This window comes from Falco cherrug, chromosome 3, assembly GCF_023634085.1.
Source record: "Falco cherrug isolate bFalChe1 chromosome 3, bFalChe1.pri, whole genome shotgun sequence".
In the NCBI taxonomy this organism is placed as follows: domain Eukaryota; kingdom Metazoa; phylum Chordata; class Aves; order Falconiformes; family Falconidae; genus Falco; species Falco cherrug.
This window is the reverse complement of record NC_073699.1, coordinates 115,746,290-115,763,338: the sequence shown is the minus strand read 5'-3', so window position 1 is coordinate 115,763,338 and position 17,049 is coordinate 115,746,290. Positions and strand designations below refer to the sequence as shown.

Here is a 17,049-nt window from a genome sequence, read left to right as displayed (position 1 = left end):
CACCGATGCCAGCTCCTACAAGCTCATGCAGAAACATGATGTGTCACCACACACCCGAGGGACCAGGGGGTGAGGCTTGCACACACGTGTGCGAGGTGAGCACACGCGCAGGAGGTCGGTGGGCAGGGGAGAAGGCGCAGGCTGGATGGACACGGGACAGCGCAGCGCAAGACCCAGGGCTCGGCTTTGCAGGATCCAAGTGTATCCCGCAAGGCTCCGCTTCGGCTGGGAAGGCCGAGGTGCCCGGAGCGGTCCGGGGGGCTCCCAGCCCTGGGGGGCTGAGCAGGGCTCCCCCCCACAGCCATGCACCTGGGTCCGCCTGCAGCACCTAGGTGCCCATGGGCAGGGACAGCTAGTGCTGCCCCTCGTCAGGCTGCTGGGGTCCCCTGTCCCCTCTGCATCCTGGGGACAGAGGGACATGAAGGTAGGGATGGGATTGGGAAACACCGCAGGACTGGTGTCCTCCCAGTGCACACCAGTAACACTGAACACGCAGCCCATACATTATTGATACGTACTGCGCCTACACCCTCCTCTCACATCTACAAAGTGCATGCATCCGTGCAGGAGCACATAGATATGTGCATCACGCCCACCCTTGTGCACCACCTAGATACACAGATGTGTGCAGATGTTGTCTGAACTTGCCTGTGCATGGTGCTGCCTGCAATATCCCCTGCCCGTAGGACCCCCTGCCTAATGCACAACACTGCTGTGCACACCGGGCACATCCCCATACACCGCACACCGTTCATGGGTGCTGCAGCATGCAAGGGCATAGGAGCACCCCAACCCTGCAGGGTGCCCAGGCGGGCCAGCACTGCACCCCGACATGCTGTGAGCAGCGTGGGTGCCCCATGGCCAGCACCCAGCCGGCCTCCCGGGGCCACGGGGAGCAGGAATCCAGGAAGGCAAACTGGAGCTCAAGGCTTCGCATTTCTGGATTCTGGTTCCCGTTTCTGCTCCCGGCTGTTTCCATGGAAACTGGCGTCGGACCTGGGAAAATAAGGTTAGGGTTTGCAGAGGAGGCCCTCCGCCAGCGCCTGCCCACCTCTGTGCCCTGCCTGCCCTGCCACCCCGCCGGGGGCACGCGCCCGGGCACCCCCTGCTCCTTTGCCCAGCGGCGATGCTCGGGTCCAGGGGCTGAGCAGCCCTGGTACCCTCTGGCATCCTCCATCCTTCTGCCTGGTGACCCCTGAGAGCCCAGCACATGCTGGGTGATTTGGAAACCAGCACCGCCATGCTGCTCCTTGGCACCCTGGCAAAGGGCACCCCTCTCCCTGGGTGCAGCCAGCAGTGGCACCCACCGGCCCCACGGCCATTCCCTGCCATCCCACTCTCCTCCCCGGTGCTCCGAACCTGGCACAGCTCAGCCTCAGCGGGAACTTTCCGATGATGATGCTCATGCGCCTGCGACACCCTACCAGCCCCACTGGGACAGGGGACGCTGAGACGGGCTCCAGAAGCCCTGCTGCCACGTCCCCAGCTTTCACACAGAGCCAGCGCCTGCCGGCAGCGTCACCCTCCCCTTCCCCGGCTCAGGATCCCCACTTGCTCCGGGGAAGGTGGGGAGTCAGAGGGGGGAGAGAACCAGGACACGACACCTCGGGGGAGCCGTGAAGACTAATGAATGGAGGCTTTTAAAAAGCACTTTGAGTGAGAAGTGCTATAGTAGGAACTAATTATTCCTCCCGCCTGCGCGCACACTCGTACGCACACGCGCGTCCCGCTCTCTCCCGGAGTCACAGCTGCAAAATCGCAGCCAGCCCCGGCACCCAGCACCACGGCAGCCCCTGCCTCGCCAACCAGCACTGCCGCAGCCGGGAAGATGTCCTCCAAAGCTCTGGTTCTCCTCCTGCCCCCCATGCTTCTGTGCCCCCAGCGTGGCCACGCACCCCCCTTTGCTGCCACTGCCCCCCCTCCCCGCCCCCAGCGAAGCCGGCACAGCCCCAGGCTGGGAGCGTGGGGAGATGCTCACCCTCCTCCTTGTGCTCGGGTTTTGGGAGGGTTTCCTTTGCTATTAAAAAGCCGCCATTTTACAGCAATGGAAGGCCAGGCGGCCGGTCCCCGGGGCTGCCTGGGGATGGACAGCACCTGGCGCGGCGGGGTGGGCAGTGGGGCTGGTGCGGCCCCCCAGCCCCTCGCAGGTGCGACCCTGAGCCCCGGCACAGCCCAGCCGTGCCAGGCCAGCGGGACCAGCCCTTTGCCGACGCAATTAGGGGCTGGCTTGGAGCGCAGCCCAGCTCCCAGCAGCGGCCGTGGGCAGCAGGCAGCAGGCAGGCACGGGGGCTGAGCCTGCCCCCCACACACATCGTCCTTCATCTTTGGCCCCACTGAACATGGAGGATCCCCATGCTGCTGACTCGGGGAGCCCAGAGCTTTGGGGGCAGCATCGCCATTGCACCCCATCCCTCTCCGCTCCTCGAGCGGGACCCAGCGGGAGCCCATCCTGCTGTCCTGGCTCTGCCCGCTGCACCATTTTGCATTCTGGTGCTGGCCGGCCCCGCTGCCCTCCCACTCCCACCCCCACCCCGGGCTGCGTTTCAGCTGTTCTTGAAATCTGTCCAGGCTGGATTCATCACAAGAGCCCTCAAGCGGCTGCAAACAAACAGAAAAAAAAGCGAGCAGGAGCGAGCAGAGCGATCGATCGGCGCTGGGGGGGCCTGAGTCCCTTCGGCGACGCCAAACTGGCCCCAGATCCACCACTTCGAAAAGAAAAGGGGCTCTGGGGATGAGGGGCTGGGAGAGGGGGATGGAGAGCACAAGGACCACCACCCCCGAGACCCTGCCGGTGAAGCCCCGCGGTGCAGTGCTGCGGTGATGGGTGGCAGCGTCGCGGCAGCTCTCCCTTCCCCGTGGAGCTGGGCTCCTACCGCTCCAAAACTTCCCTCTTGTGGTTACTGCAGTTAAAAAAGCAAACAGGAGGCTCGGGCGTATTAAGAAAGAAATAGGAAATCGCACGGGGCGAATTGGGTCGGAGGGTGGGGGCACCCGCGGGGACAGGGGTTACCCAGCACCGATGGCGCTGGGGCTGGGACGGGTGCAGGGTCAGGGTGCCCATCCCTGGGGCTGGGGCACCCTGGGGCTGGGCCAGGAGCGAGCCCACACGCCAGCACTGCAGAGGGGACCAGGCAGTGGGGACATGGTGGCACATGAAGGGCAGCCGTGGCCCTGAATCCAAGCCCAGGGGTGGAGGGTAATGGCCAGGGAAGTGAACGCCGACACTGCTCCGGTGGGAATTACCGCCATCAGAGCCCGCAGGGTCGGGTTGCTGTGCCTGGGTTTTTAAGAGGGGCTGGATAATTTTTACCATCACTAACGATCCCATCTGTGCCTGACACGCTCCAGCTCCAAGCCCAGCACTTCGGCAGGGCTCCCCCACCTCCCTGCCCAGCCACGTTGATCCGCCTCCCCTTGCCCCGACTGCTGATGGCTCAGGGCACCACGGCTATGTCCCGTGCACGGTGCCGGTGGCTGGTCTGCGGCACCGATACGGCAACGTGCCGGCCACCGGGCGGGAGGGCGGCTGCAAAGGTGACTTCAAACAGCATGCCAAGCCCAGCTCCTGCAGGCTGATGAGCGGAGACACACACGAAGATTTACTGCTAATTACCTGTGCCGTGGCTGTGCTCGCAGGCCTGGGCAGGATCAGAGCATGGCGGGGCTGGGGGAGGCACGAGGGGAGGCTGAGCCCTGGCCAGGCACATCACGTTTCTAGCATCTCCTGGTGCCACCGCCATACCCACCCATGGTGCTCCCAGGGATGGCGAGTGGCAGCCGTGGGGTGGCCATGAGGTGTGCAGTGCCCAGCGGGGATGGGGTGGCAGTGACAGGGGACACCGCACAGCCTGGGGATGCCGAGGGACCTCTCTGGATCGCACACGTGGGAAGCAGCTAACAGGATTTTTTTGGTGGTGGTCCCTTGCAGGGGTTAGCAACCCGCTCCCACGGACACATGAGGGGCTGCTCAGGGACCGATCCTGCCTCCTGCCCACGGCCAGACCTGCGCCGCGGCTCGGCCGGCTCGGGTTCAGGGTGCCACAAGCTGCCCCCCCTGCCCAGGAACAAGGAGCCCGGGATGTGCTGGCGGCAGCCGCCCTCCTCCCCGCTCCGAACAAAGACCTGCTGGAGGACACTGCCTTTTGGGGAAGGGGTTTGAAGCATCCTGCAACCCATCCTCCCTGCAGGACCCCCCCCAGCCCACCCAGGCAGGAGCAGAGGGGCGCAGGGCCGGTCTCTGCAGCACAGGGCTCCTCTCCCTGCAATGTCAACCTGCTGCTCCGCATCCGCCAAGGCTGCCCTTGGAAAAGCTGTCGGCTGCACTGGCTGGTTTGCCAAGCCCAGGACAAGCTCTTTAGCTCGACTCTGCCAGAACAGATGCCTGGGCGACTGTAATTCTTCCTAGCATGGATGGGGGGGTGGAAAAAAACCCAACCTCATTTAAGCATTGCAGTGGCTGCTCCTCCCAACCCCACCCGCTGCAGTATCGAGGCTCCACAGAGGGTCCCCCAAAAGCTGGGGGGTGAAGCGGGGTAGTGGTGGGAGGCTGGGTGATGCCAGGAGGGGAGGCGATATGGGGTGGGAGGACGGCGTTGCACGGCACACACTGGAGCCAAACACAGCTCTGCTGCCAGCTGGGGAGGAGAGAGCGACCCGCTGCAAGGACAAGTGGGAACCGCAAGCTCCGCGTGCCACCGGTGTCCTTGCAGCCGCTCGCCTGCTTCGTGTCGATGCTCCCCACAAAACAACGATCCTGTTCTCATGGCAATGTCCTCTGCAAAGAGCACGGTGCCAGGAGGACAACACCGGAGCAGCAGTGGCGGGCACTGAGCTCGGGAGGGTCCACGCTCCTTCTCACGCTCGTGGCAAGTTTCTCCTTATGCCAAAAGTCTCCCTCTGCACCCGAAACCCCCCAAAGCTGCCTGGGCGCAGGGGCAGGAGCTCCCAGCCCAGCCGGCCCTGAAACAGCCATTGCACTGTGCGGAGGAGGCCAGCAGCATTTCCACACAGATATTTTCTTCCATTGGCTGCAGTCTGGGGCTGCCAAAAGCCAAAACAAGAATGGAAACATCCCATTTTTTTGGCAGAAATTCAATGCAGGGGTTTGGGTTTTTTGGGTTTGGGTTTTGTGTTGTGTTTTTTTGTGGGTTTTTTTTGTTGTTGTTGTTTTGGCTTTTTCTTTTTTCTCTTGTCTTTGGTTAGGAACGGAAATTCCCTGCCATGAAAACATGACGCAACCCCAAACCAAAACACAGCTCGGACAAAACCTTCACCTGAGTCCCCGAGGATCCCACGTGGGGCAGGTCCCAGGGCTGGGGCACCCCCACATGGCCCTGGGACACAAGACTGAGCCCGGACCCCAACACCGGCACCAGCCACATGCAAGGCAAGGGGACATTGTGCTCCTGGGATCTCTCCGGCAACCCGATGTGATTCCCCACTTGGGATGCACCATTTCCCAGCTCTGCTCTGCACCACCCTGCCTCCAGCATCAGGCCTGGCAAGGCACCAGTTTGCCCATGGGAAGTTGGTCCCTACACATGGAGCCAGGCAGGGACTGGGCACATGGTGCCAGCGGCTCCGAGTGTGGCGTTAAGGCAGCATTTACTCACGCTGCCGGAGGGAAGGTATTGGTGCCTGGCTGCCCTGAGCTCCCTGTGGATCCCGGAGACCTCTGGGCTCCTTTGCAAGAGCAGTCACTGGGAATGGCCTCATCCAGCCTGTCCCAGGGAGTCCGGATCCGGCTGAGCCCCAGGGCTCGCCCCTGCAGCACCCCTGGCGTTCCCGCCCCCCAGCCCTGCTTTCCACCAGATGTTGGGGCCGGAGGATAAAACGGCTTTTCCCACCCCAGTCCCTGCCGTGTCTCTCTTCGGCTCCCGTTCCGGAGGCTGGATCCGGCCACGCAAGCTGAATAAGGCTCTGCCTTTGTCCGGCTCCCCCCACCGCGCTTCCCCTTATCTAGCCCAGCCGCCTTGCCAAGAGCAGGCAGGAGGACGGCAGCAACGCCGAGCTGGTGAGGGAAAGGCCTTTAACTCTTCTCCTCCGGCTCCAGAGCCCCTGGGGCCACCGTCACCCCTTGCAATGTGCCGCCAGCGCCTTTCCTCCATCCCTGCCTGCTCCCCAAAACAGGGGGACCCCCCTCATTGCTCAGTGCTGCACCCCAAACCACCTGGCTGGGCACAGCAGCATCCCCTCTGCATCCCCCATCTGCTCCTCTACCCCGGGGGTCCGAGCATCCCTGGGGGGCTGCAGCCAGCGCAGAGGCTGGGCAAGGCGGGTGTCCTGGGGGCAGCGCGGAGCCAGGCTATCTGTCTGCAGAGCTCCGCGCGCAGCAATTAACCTCGAAAGAGCAGCCGCGGCTCCTGCCAAGAACCACATTAGGTGTGTGTGGCAGCGTCTAGACATGCGAGAGACCAGAGGCCTTGATCTGGAGGAAGGCAGCTCCATCCCTTCCCCCACCTTGCCTGCCTCCCCCCGAGGACCCCCTTGCAGGGGTCCGGCCAGCCCTGGGGCTGGAGCATCGAGCACTGGGGACAATGCAGGATGGGAGCATGAGGTTGAGCTCAGCCTCCTGCATCCCTCTGCGTGGGTGTGGGTCGAAACAGCACCATGCTGGGTTTTTAAACCGGGGCTTTGCTGCTTGACAAGCATGGCATGGCATGGCACGGCACAGTACGGCACAGCGCAGCCGCACCACCACACATTATCCCCACAGACGCCAGACCCCCAGGTCACCAGCCATTGGTGGGAGGAAGAAGGTTGCTGCAAGTGGTACCCAAGCCATCTCCAGGAGATGCAACAACCATCCCAGGGAGCCAGCAGCAAACCCCGGGATGAGCCCTGGAGCTGGGACAGAGCTGGGAAGACACCTGGCTTGCTGCCTCCTGGTGCCCGTCCCAGCAAGCGGGTGGGTGGTGACAACCTGTTTGCCTGGGCAGGTCAGCGCAGGTGTGGTGGAGCCAGGTGGGCACTGGGGGGCTGGGCAGCCTCCCCGCCAATGCCCCTCACGCCTGCGACACCCCCTTGCTCTCGCCTCCCGGGTGCAGCCACCCCAGACGGCTGCAGGATGCTCGGGAGAAGAGATTTTCCCGATGTTAATTAATTAAAATAAACAGCAAATTAAATACAGCAAAATTAAAATAGCTCCGGAAATTAATTTTCAACAAAACCCACCTGGAAAGGCTGGATATTTAAAGAATTAATGGAGCCCTCTGAGACCATAAAGAACCGCTGAGCTCCCGGCATCCACCAGCCCCCTCCAAACCTGCTGGGGACCCGGGGCCGTGAGGAAGTCAGGATGGGACCCCCCCGATCAGGGCCCACCCGCGAGCCCAGCTCCCACGTCCCCATGCCAGACACCTCCTCCGCATGCTGCCTGCGTGTCCCCACCGGCAGCCGCCTCGCCTCGCCGCTGCCCGCACGTGCCTGCATGCTGCCATGCCAGCGCGCCGCGGGGAGGGAGGGATGCAGGCGAAGGATGCAGGCACGCTCACCGCAGTCCCACTGGAGGGAAGCAGCAGCCCCAGCCTCGGCACAGCTGGGCACAGGGCTGCCAGCCCCCTGCCCGGGGAGGCTCTGCAGGGATGCTGGGCTCCCACCTGCTTCACCCCATGGCGAGCCAGGAACAAACGCCAGCAGTGCCTGGTTAGCAGGATCCGCTCTGACTTGAGGACATCCCCATCATCCTCCCGGCCAAAACTTGCTGCACCGAGGGAAACCCCGACCTCCAAGCGCTGGCTGCCAGCCCCTGGGTGCTCCGGGCCCCCCACAGCTCTCCCCACGCGTAATCTCCCTGGCCGAAGCGGGATTACCATGCAAACCGGCCGCACAGCCGGGCAAAGCTCCTTACCAAGCACGAAAGGCAGACAGACAGGCTCCCGAGGGGCCTGGCGGGGCGCAGGCGGAGCGCTGGGTGGGCAGCAGAGGTGGTGAGGTGGTGGGGAGCATCCCCACCCCCCACTGGGCTCCAGCCCGAGCCCAGGCACAACTTGTTGCAGGGTTGGGGCACGTCAAACCAACCACGGCGGGAAGTCCCGTCCAGCGCACGCCAGCCCCGCCACGGCACCGGCGGCGTTTCCTCTCCCTGCGCACGGGTGTGTGCACAGGCGCAGCGACAGAGACACCGGCGAGCGAAAAAAGGCTCCGGAAGGAAATGGAGAAAGCAAGAAGAAGCTGGCAGGTGGAGAGCAGGAGGGGCTGTGGCTGCCCCCACCCTGGCACAGGGTGCAAACGGGCATCCGGGGCTCCCCACCTCGCCAGGGTGCACGGCCGCGCTGCCAGCACCGCACTGCTTTGCAGGCAACTCCCCACCTGGGGAAACTGAGGCATGGCAGCAAGCGGGGAGCAACTCTGCACCCCACGGTCTGTGCAGAGCCCCCCACCCTCCCGGGGAGGGAAACACTCCCCCCTGCCACGGCCGGGATGACACCAGCTCCCCGGCCTCCTCCCGCTCCACCCTGTTCCTGCAGGAACCCAGGAGTCCGGGCTCCGGGCAGGCAGCCAGCGCCTCCCTCCTGCCTGCACCTCCCGCCCTGCCTCCCCTGCCTGCACCACGAGCGCCCGGGGCTGGCTCTGGCCCTCAGCACCCGCATCCCCAGCCCAGCTCGCACCGGCCTCACTCCCCAGGCGCGCACCTTCCCATGGCATGTCACGGCGACCTTGGAGCTGTGCCGCGGCCACTCCGCGCCAAACTTCCCTGTACTCAGCGGCGATGCCCGTGGCGGAGCTGGGGGTGATGGATGGGAGGATTTTTTCCCCCCGTTTATTTATTTGTTGGGTGGTTTTTTTCTCCTTGCTGGAGACAAAGGCAGCCTGTGCGCCCAGCCACAGGGTTCGGAGGGTGCTGGCAGTGCCGGGACCCGGTGGCAGTGCCAGGCCAGCCGCGCCGGGGGCTCTGGGTGGCCAGTTTCCTCCGCACACAGATGGCTGTTTCGACTCAGTCGAGCGCTTGACCTAAATCTCCTCCTGATCCACGGGAGCTGCAGTCCCTCGGCAGCACAGCTCAAGGCGAGGAGGAGGAGGAGGAGGAGGAGGATGAAGGCGGGGGGGGGGGGGGACGACGACCAGGGCCAGCTGCGGACCGGCGGGAGGGTCGTGCCGGAGGGCCCCCACCCCGGGTTTGGCAGCAGGGCCAGCGGAGGCGGCAGTGGAGGGAGGGAAGGGGGGGGAAAAAATCTCCCACGCTTCAACCTCCAGCGCCGGCTGCCCGCGCCTGCGTGCTGCACCCACCAGGGCTGGGGCAACCGCCCCACCGGGCTCGACGCCCCGGCAGACCACTTCCTCGGAGAGGGGCCCTGGCGGAGGAAGCTCCAACGGCTTGAAAGTTTCGACTGTGACTCAACTGCTGGCTGGGGTGACTGAGCGGGCCCTGGCAAGGGGGGGCTCACAGGACCCCGGGGGTTCGGGGCACCAGGGTGGGGGATTTTATTTTTTTTTTTTGGGTTCCCCAGACGAGGGCTGTCTGCGAGGCATTGTGCTCCACCCCCAGCATCGGAGCAGCCCAAACCGGCTTCCCAGCGACAGCAGAAAGCTTTTAAAATCCCCTACGCGCGGCATGACTCACTCCAGAGCCAGTGCCCAAAACAAGCTCCGACACGGAGAGGAATGGCGAGAGCAGAGATGCTGGGGGCGGGCAGGAGGGGCTGGGGAGGGCCGGGGAGGGGGAAAGGGGGAGACAGAAGGAGGGAGAGAAAAGAGAAGAGGCAGAAATAACAGCATCTGAAACTCTGCCTGCTGGAGGCTAATTGGTTCCGGCACAGCCTGGTTTGTTTGGCAATGTTTCCTCTAATCCTTCAGGCTCCGCGCTCCCAGCCCCAGGGACATGGGGACATCTCGCCGCCCGGCACCGACACCCGGCCAGCGCCTCTGCAGCACTCCTGGCTCCAGTCCCCCCCGCCCGGGATGCAGCGGGGTGATGCTGGGACCCGCTCTGCCCACCCTGGGGTGCCCCTGGGGCCGCACCCCACCGCAGTGACATCCTGGGGACGGTGTCCCCTTGTGCAGCACTGGGTGTGAGGATGCTCGGAGGACCGGGCATGTGATGGCTGAGGTGGCGGAGGGAAGGGACAGGAAGGGAGGGGAAGGGAAGGGGGGGCCCCACGGCCCAGCATGGCCGAGCCAGAGCACTAGCCAAGAGTCGGCAGCTTTGTTCCAGGTGCCGGCTCCCTTTTTTTCATTAGGCTAATGGGATGCGGATGCATTATTCCATTCCACATGCTGCTAATGAACCACTCAGGCCAGTGCATTTGCATTAATGTGCAAAGCACTGGAGGAGGGTGGAGTGGCTGCATCTGGCCAAGGCTGACCTTCCCCGCGCCGCCCAGTCTCCCTGGCACACGGTCCTGCAGCCCCCGAGCCATGCCATCCTCCCGCCGCCCCACCGGACCCTTGATCTCCCCGGGATGGCTCCAACGCACGTTCCAGGACACCTTAACCAGCCCTGAGCAAGCCCCAGCCCGCCCACCCCCAGCTCGCTGTGCCTGCTGACTGTGTTGCCCTCTTGCCTGCACCATGCCTGCTGGCTCCCAGACCCCTCACCACGTGGATCCTGGACGATGCCCCGCTGCCGGCCCCCCCTGCCACACCCCAGCGCTGGCACCCCATAAGCAGAGGGGACCGCAGCATCCCTCCTGCTCACCCCAGAAAGCGATCACTCCCATGACCCGCAAGGAGACCTGCTCGGTGTGTGTCCCCCTTCCCAGTTATTTTTACTGTGACCGCCCAGCACCACCCCCAAGCTCCCCTCCAGCACCCCAGGGGGCCACCTCCCAGGGTTGTCGTCGGTCCCCCCCCCGTCCCCCCCCCCCCGGTGCTGGCAGGCAGCGCCGGGCACGGGCGTCATTGGAGCCCTTGGATTGTTTGTTACGGCTCCCAACTGCCTCCGTCCCCGGAGAGGTTTCGAAGGCGAGTGACCCACGAACTGGAATGCGCAAAGCCTCCAGCAAACAGAGCCAGCTGCCTGCGCCCGCGCAGGGGGGGCGGCAAGGGGAGAGCAGCCGGCCTCACGGCACTGCACGGCATGGCACAGCACGGCACGGCACAGCACGGCATGGCTGTGTGCACGCGGATGCACGGCCCCGATGCGTTCTCCCAAGGTGGGCAGCCGCTCGGCTGGGGCGAGATGAGAGCGGTCCACTGGCCTTGTCATGTCTCCAGCACCGCCGGCCATCGCAACAGGCCCCCAGACCCCCATGTCCACCTCCCCGCCTCCCTCCCAGCCTGTTTTTTTGGCAACCTCCCGACACGGTGCTGAGCTGCATGGGAGCTGTGCCAGAAGGATGCTTCACCCCTTGCCCAACTGCAAGATGTGCATCCTCGGTGGCCAATGGACCTCTAGGACAGGGAACAGCACAGTGGCAGCGCCAGGCCCCCACCTTGGCCAGTGCCACCATCCCCAGGTGCCCGGAGGGCTCCCAGCTGGTGACTGCAGGAACAGGCATGGCCAAGCCTGTCCTGGGGGGCATGGCGGGGTCTCAGGCAGCTCTGTGCCCAGCGAGTGTGCAAAGCCCCCGCGCCCAAGCGCGTGCACGTGGGTGTCTGGGTTTGTCACAGCCTGGTGAGCAAGTTAATCTCGGGCTCCCTGACACGTGGAATAAAATCGCGATCCCGTAATGGAATTCATTCATCTTCCTGTCCAGGCAAAGAACAAGCCCCCCACCACCCGCCAGGGCTAGGGCTGGGCCAGGGCAAGGCAGCCGGTGGGCCAACACCCAGCTGGGGGTCCTGCTGGCACCCACCCTCCTCCCTGCAATGGGACCCAGCTGGCACGGGAGGGACATTCCTGCGAGCTTCTGCCCAAGGATGTGCAAAACACTGGGTGCTAGCATATGTCCCCTTCCCAGGGGACCTCAGCCACGTCCGTGGGGGCAGCTGGGATCACCAATGGGGGTTGAAGCTCCGCAGGATGATCCTGGGTCCCACCGTGCCAGATGGCAGCTACACTGCTCACAAGGGGGGGGAAAGGGAAACTGAGGCAGGCAGTGGCACTGGGAGAAGGGCAGTCCTGGCAACATGAAGAGGACAGGGGAAAATGTCCCTCCATCCCCGTGATGTCCCTTTGTACCCACAGTTCCATTCCTACTGCCAGAGCCTTAACCAGCCCCAGCAGGGAGGACCCACCCTGGGGACCCTGCAGGGGCAGCACCAGCTGGAGCACCCATGGGGAAGCCCAGCACGTCCCCAGGGACCGGCTGATGGGACCTGGCCGATGCTACGGGTGTAAGCAACGGAGAAAAACCCTTGCAGGAGCCTGAGCGGGGCAGGAGGCCACGGGGCTGCCAAGCTGCCTGGTGCCTCAGTTTCCCTCTGGCACCCACAGTGAGGCCACCCCCAGGCGGGAAAGCGGCCCCACGGCCAGGGGAGGAGGAGGAGGAGAAGAAGGAGGAGGGCTGCTCCCTCCCGGGCACACAAAGCCCCTTTCATAGGGGCCGAGTTTGGATTTCCTCCGCCAGCCCAGCACCTCGCTGCCTCCTGCCCTGCCAGAAACGCTGCGGTCGGAGCAGGGGGCTGGTGGGTTGGACGCCTGGAGGGGGCACAGGGACCTTTGGGTGGCTTCATCCCTCACCCCGGCCCTTGCCCCGACCATCCCCGTGATCTTCCCCTCCTGTCAGCTTTTAATTATACCCCTAATAAAAGTCACTTTGCAGGGAAACGGGAGCTTTGTTGCTCAGGAGCTCATCTGCTCCTGCTGCTCCTTCCCCGCTTTAAACCATAATCCTCAGCTGGGGACACTGCAATTAGCCACCACGGAGCCGGGCACCGTGTCACGGAGGATTAGGGCTCCCTTCGGCAGGGAGCTGGGGGACCTGGCCCCAGAGTGGGTCAATGGCTCTGTGTGGGATGGGCTGTCGCCCCCTGCAGCCCCGAGGGAGGGGGATGGGCCTAAGGGCACCCCCCAGCCAGGCAGCCCCCAGCCCACCTTCTCTGGCGTACCCACAGACCTGCACCCCCGCACTGGCGTCAGTGCCACTGGGCTATTTTTGGGGTGCACGGGAGCCACAGGCCCTCAGCTGACCCCCCCGGAGCCCCCTGTGCCGACAGATCCAAGGAGGGCTTCCCAGGGGTTGGGCGGCTTTGCACGATGCGACTACGGGGACAAAAATGGAGCTGGGAGACCAACACGAGCCTCAACGCACGTCCCCACACGCCCGCGCAGCCCCCACGCCTTCCCCCAGGGCCCTGTGTCCCTGGGAGGGGAAACGGAGGCACAGGGCACCAGGTGCCCATGACACACACCTCACAGCAGCCCGGGGAGAGATGCGGTGCTGCCACGTCCATGCGCTCCTGGAAGGTTGGTGACAGCCCTCAGCCCTCTCCCCAGGTACGGTGCCCCACTGCAAAATCAGGCAGGGAGCCCCCCACTCAGGCCACAAGCCCCCCCGGTGCTCCCCAGGACTGCGCTCGTGGGCCATCCAGCACCAGTGCGGTGATGGTGATGTGGGACCCCCATGGACGGTGCAAAGGCCATGTCCGTGGCATGGCAAAGGGGGCAGGGGATGTGGCATCACTCAGCCCCCTTAAAGCCCCCGAAAGAAGCCCGTGCATCGCTCCCGGGTGCCTGCTCGCCAATCAGCCCCTTCCCGGGGCTGGGAGCTCGTTAGCAGCCGCTCATTAAGAGCCCTCCGGGAGAAGGAAGGTACCCGGGACACCTGCACCTCTGTTTAATGAGCTGCAGCACCGTTAAACGCTGGAGGGGACCTTGGGCACGGTGGAGCTGCTGGTGGGGAGGGTTGACCCCCACCCTGACCCCCACCCAGATCACGGTGTGGGTCCCCGTGGTGTGGCTGGGGGAAAGGGAGGGACGCGGGGAGTTGAGTCATGGTGACAACTGCAGGCAGTGGTGGTGGCAGGGCTGCGCAGCAGCTGCTGCCAGGAACACCCCAAGCTCCCAGCCAGCCCCGGGGGGCACCCAGCCGCGGCTGCATCCCCCCACCCCTGACACCTGCACCCATGGGTGCTGCAGGGAGAGGGGGGATGGTGGCCAGGGCTGGACAGCAGTGCCATGCACTGCACCGGTGCCTGTGCAGAGGCAGGACAGGACCCCGGGTCCTCAGGGTGGGGCCCTTCCCACCGTGGGTGCCCCCGAGCTGGGAAGGGGACACGGACGGCTGTCCCCAAGGACCTTGCCCAGCATCCAGAGCTCCCAGTCTGGCCATTAAAGCACAGCCTCAAGCAGCGCCTAGAGGGGTCCCAGGCAGGTGGGGCGATGCTCCTGCGTGCGCCCTATCACACATGGACGTTCCTATGAACCCACAGCCCAGCACCCAGCCCGGCAGGACGCCTGGGTCCCCAGGCCCAAGCGCCGCAGCCCCCCCACCCTCCCACCCACCCCGCGTGGGGCTCTCCCTCGTTAATGTTTACTCGGGTTCGTTAGCGCCGGCGCATCGCCATGGCAACCATGCAAGCTGCGCGCCGCCATCGGCGCCACCACCACGAGGCGGGGACATCCCCGCGCGTGGGGTCACCACGGCCACCCGCCACCGCCACCACCCACCCTGGGCGCGTGGGGCTGGGGGACAGCATGGGGAGCAAAGGGGTGCGGGGGTACCGGGGTTCGCCTCCTCCCCACTGGGGTGGCACGGCTTGGTGTCACCCTGATGGGGTGACAGCACCCGCTGCTCGCCCCCGAAGCACCCGCCGCCAAGCCGGGGTTGCAGGCGTGTGCGTGGCGCTGCCAACACGCCTCGGTGCTGCATTATTTATAAACCGGAGGAGCAGAGGGCTGGGCAGCAGCTGCAGAGCCCTTGCGGGCCACCCTGCCTGGTGTCACGCAGCCACCGAGCCCGCTGGCATGGTGGCACCGCAGCCCCAGCAGCCAGGAGGGACAATGGGGACGAGGCTGCCCGTGGGGCTGGCAGAGCCACAGGGTGCCCAGATGCCACCCTGGCGTCCCCTTGGACGTGGCACGCGGCGGGTGCAGCACGCAGGGATGTCTGGTGCGTCCCCGTGTCCCCCACACCAGCGCGGCACCCTGAGCTGCCTCCTGCCACCACACGAGCCCATTGCAGATGGGTTTGGGGGATGGCACCAAAGGGGTGCCCCCACCCAAGACCCAGCCAGCCTACCCCCGCGGCACACAGCAAAGTCGCAGCTGTACCACAGCACCGTTCACCAAGAGCAGGATGCGGCCCCGGTGTTTTCTCACACCGCCGGGCTCCGTTTGCTACAGCAAACAGGTTTTCCTTAAGCTTTGCAGAATCCTCCTGCCTCCTCCCTCCCTACGAGTCCCACCTCCGGGCTGGGGAAGGGGCGCGGGGGGGGGGGGGAAGGCTGAGATGGGGCTTTTAATTTTTCATTATTAATTTCCCATCGACGCTGAGAGGCACCGGGGCTCGCTCAGCCGCCCCCAGCATCGCCCCCCGCGCTCCCGCGCGCTCTCCTGGAGCTCTGCACCGGCTGAAGCCGAGCCAGGCTGCCGATAGGATTAATTCTGCATGACTGCCCATCTCCGCGGGGGATCTAAGACCCTCAGGCCTGCAGCAATCTTTAAAATTCCTCCAGCCCAACTTAATTCCCTCTTCCTGCAGAGCTGGCGCATCTGCTGCAGTCAGGCACAGAGAGAGAGGGAGACGGAGCGAGAGGGGGGGACGCCGGCACCCAGGACCACCACCAGCTCTGGCGCCAGGCGTTGGCTCTGCGATGGTGGTCGCGGTACTGCATTGTCACCATGGGGTCACCCAAAGCCACGCTGGTCACCCATCCTGGCCCCGCGGGTGCTGGCACAAGGAGAGGGTTTGCACTGGGGATGGGGGAAACTGAGTCACGCTGGGGAGGGTGGCCAGATGCAGCCCCCTGCGCCGCAGCCCCGGCACGGTGTCACTGCCCCCCGCCCCCGGCTGGGACTCCCCAGACCAGGAGGCTGACTTAAAACCAGGCTTTTTCAAACACCTACGGGCTCTGCCTCTCCAAGGGGGGCTTGTTGAGCCCCTCCAGCCCCCGGCCCTCCGCAGCCTGAGTGGACAGACCCCCACATTCAACATTGTCCAAGGGCACTCAGGGTCTGGCATCCCTGGATTTTGGGATGGCTCATGGAAATGCAGCAGCTGCTTGGGAAACAGCCCCGCACCCCCTCGCACAGCCTGGGGGCAGAGCCCCCCCCAGCCCTTCTCCCAGAGAACAAGGACCCCAGCGTCACCCTGTGGGCTGCGCACACCCAGAGCCGGCACTGTGGGACCCCCTGCCCACATGAGCCGCCACCAACCAGCCGCAGGTCGAGGAGGCCGGCCAAGCCGGGGGTGCTCCCCCCCCCAAACCCCCACCATGCACCGCGGCAGCCTGGGGACAGTGGCATGTCCCACGCTTTGAAGGCTCAGCCACCACCACGCCGAGGCTGGCAGCCGGCAGGCAGAGCTAACCTTCAGGGGGGCGGTGGGGAGAGGCAGCGGGGGGGGACAGATGCAGCCACCATCGTCCAAGCAACCCCTGCCTGCACCCACCGGCCGGCAGCACGGCCACCCACCCGAGGTGTCAGCAGCAGCCGGATCCAGGAGAGCCATCCCTCGTCCTTCTTGCCTGCAACTTGCCCGGCTCGCCAGGCAGCCGGGAGGAAGGCGAGGAGTGCAGCCCAGCCCAGCTGCTGGCGGAGCTGCGGATACATGCATTTAAATCACTTATATCTTTACTTTCTCCTGCGCTGGCTGTGAGATGGGCTTTTTTTGCATGCGTAATTAGGGGGTGGAACAGATGGCGGAGGGTTCGTTTAAAGTAATGCATCCATTAAAATAACCTTCGCTGTCGGGGACTGCGCTCCGACAGGGGCCTGTTTCACCGGGGGCGGGGGGGGGGGGGCTTTGTTCTGCAAGGAGGGGGGGTGTTGGACTTTGAGAAGGCGGCCGGGGGCCGGAGCGCATACTCCCTCTGGGATGCATCATCCTGGATGGCAGGACGAAGGGGTGAAGCTGGTCCCGATACACTGACCTGTATTGCTCCAGATGGATTGGGCATGTGAGCTAGGGCCAAACTGGGACCAAACTGGGTTGAACCGGTCCTCTCCCGGGCTCAGTTTCCATAGCAATAGGATGGCAGCGAGATGGCAGGGACGCAAAGCTCAGG

The 17,049-nt window shown here is 64.8% G+C and overlaps 2 protein-coding genes across 3 annotated transcripts in view; one reads left to right on the top strand and one right to left on the bottom strand.

Annotated features, from left to right (window-relative positions):
* The window catches only part of AHDC1 (AT-hook DNA binding motif containing 1), a 53,730-nt gene that overhangs the window by 28,257 nt on the left and 8,424 nt on the right, over positions 1–17,049 (bottom strand).
* On the top strand, positions 7,867–11,616 carry LOC129735666 (proline-rich protein 18-like). Of its 2 annotated transcripts, none has more exons than XM_055705554.1 (2): positions 7,867–9,352; positions 9,796–11,616. In XM_055705554.1, the coding sequence occupies exons 1-2, from the start codon at positions 8,422–8,424 to the stop codon at positions 9,912–9,914; spliced, it is 1,050 nt and encodes a 349-aa protein (XP_055561529.1). In that variant the 5' UTR covers positions 7,867–8,421; the 3' UTR covers positions 9,915–11,616. The 2 variants fall into 2 exon arrangements, with proteins under 2 accessions (XP_055561529.1, XP_055561528.1); XM_055705553.1 differs by having other exon boundaries at positions 9,024–9,352.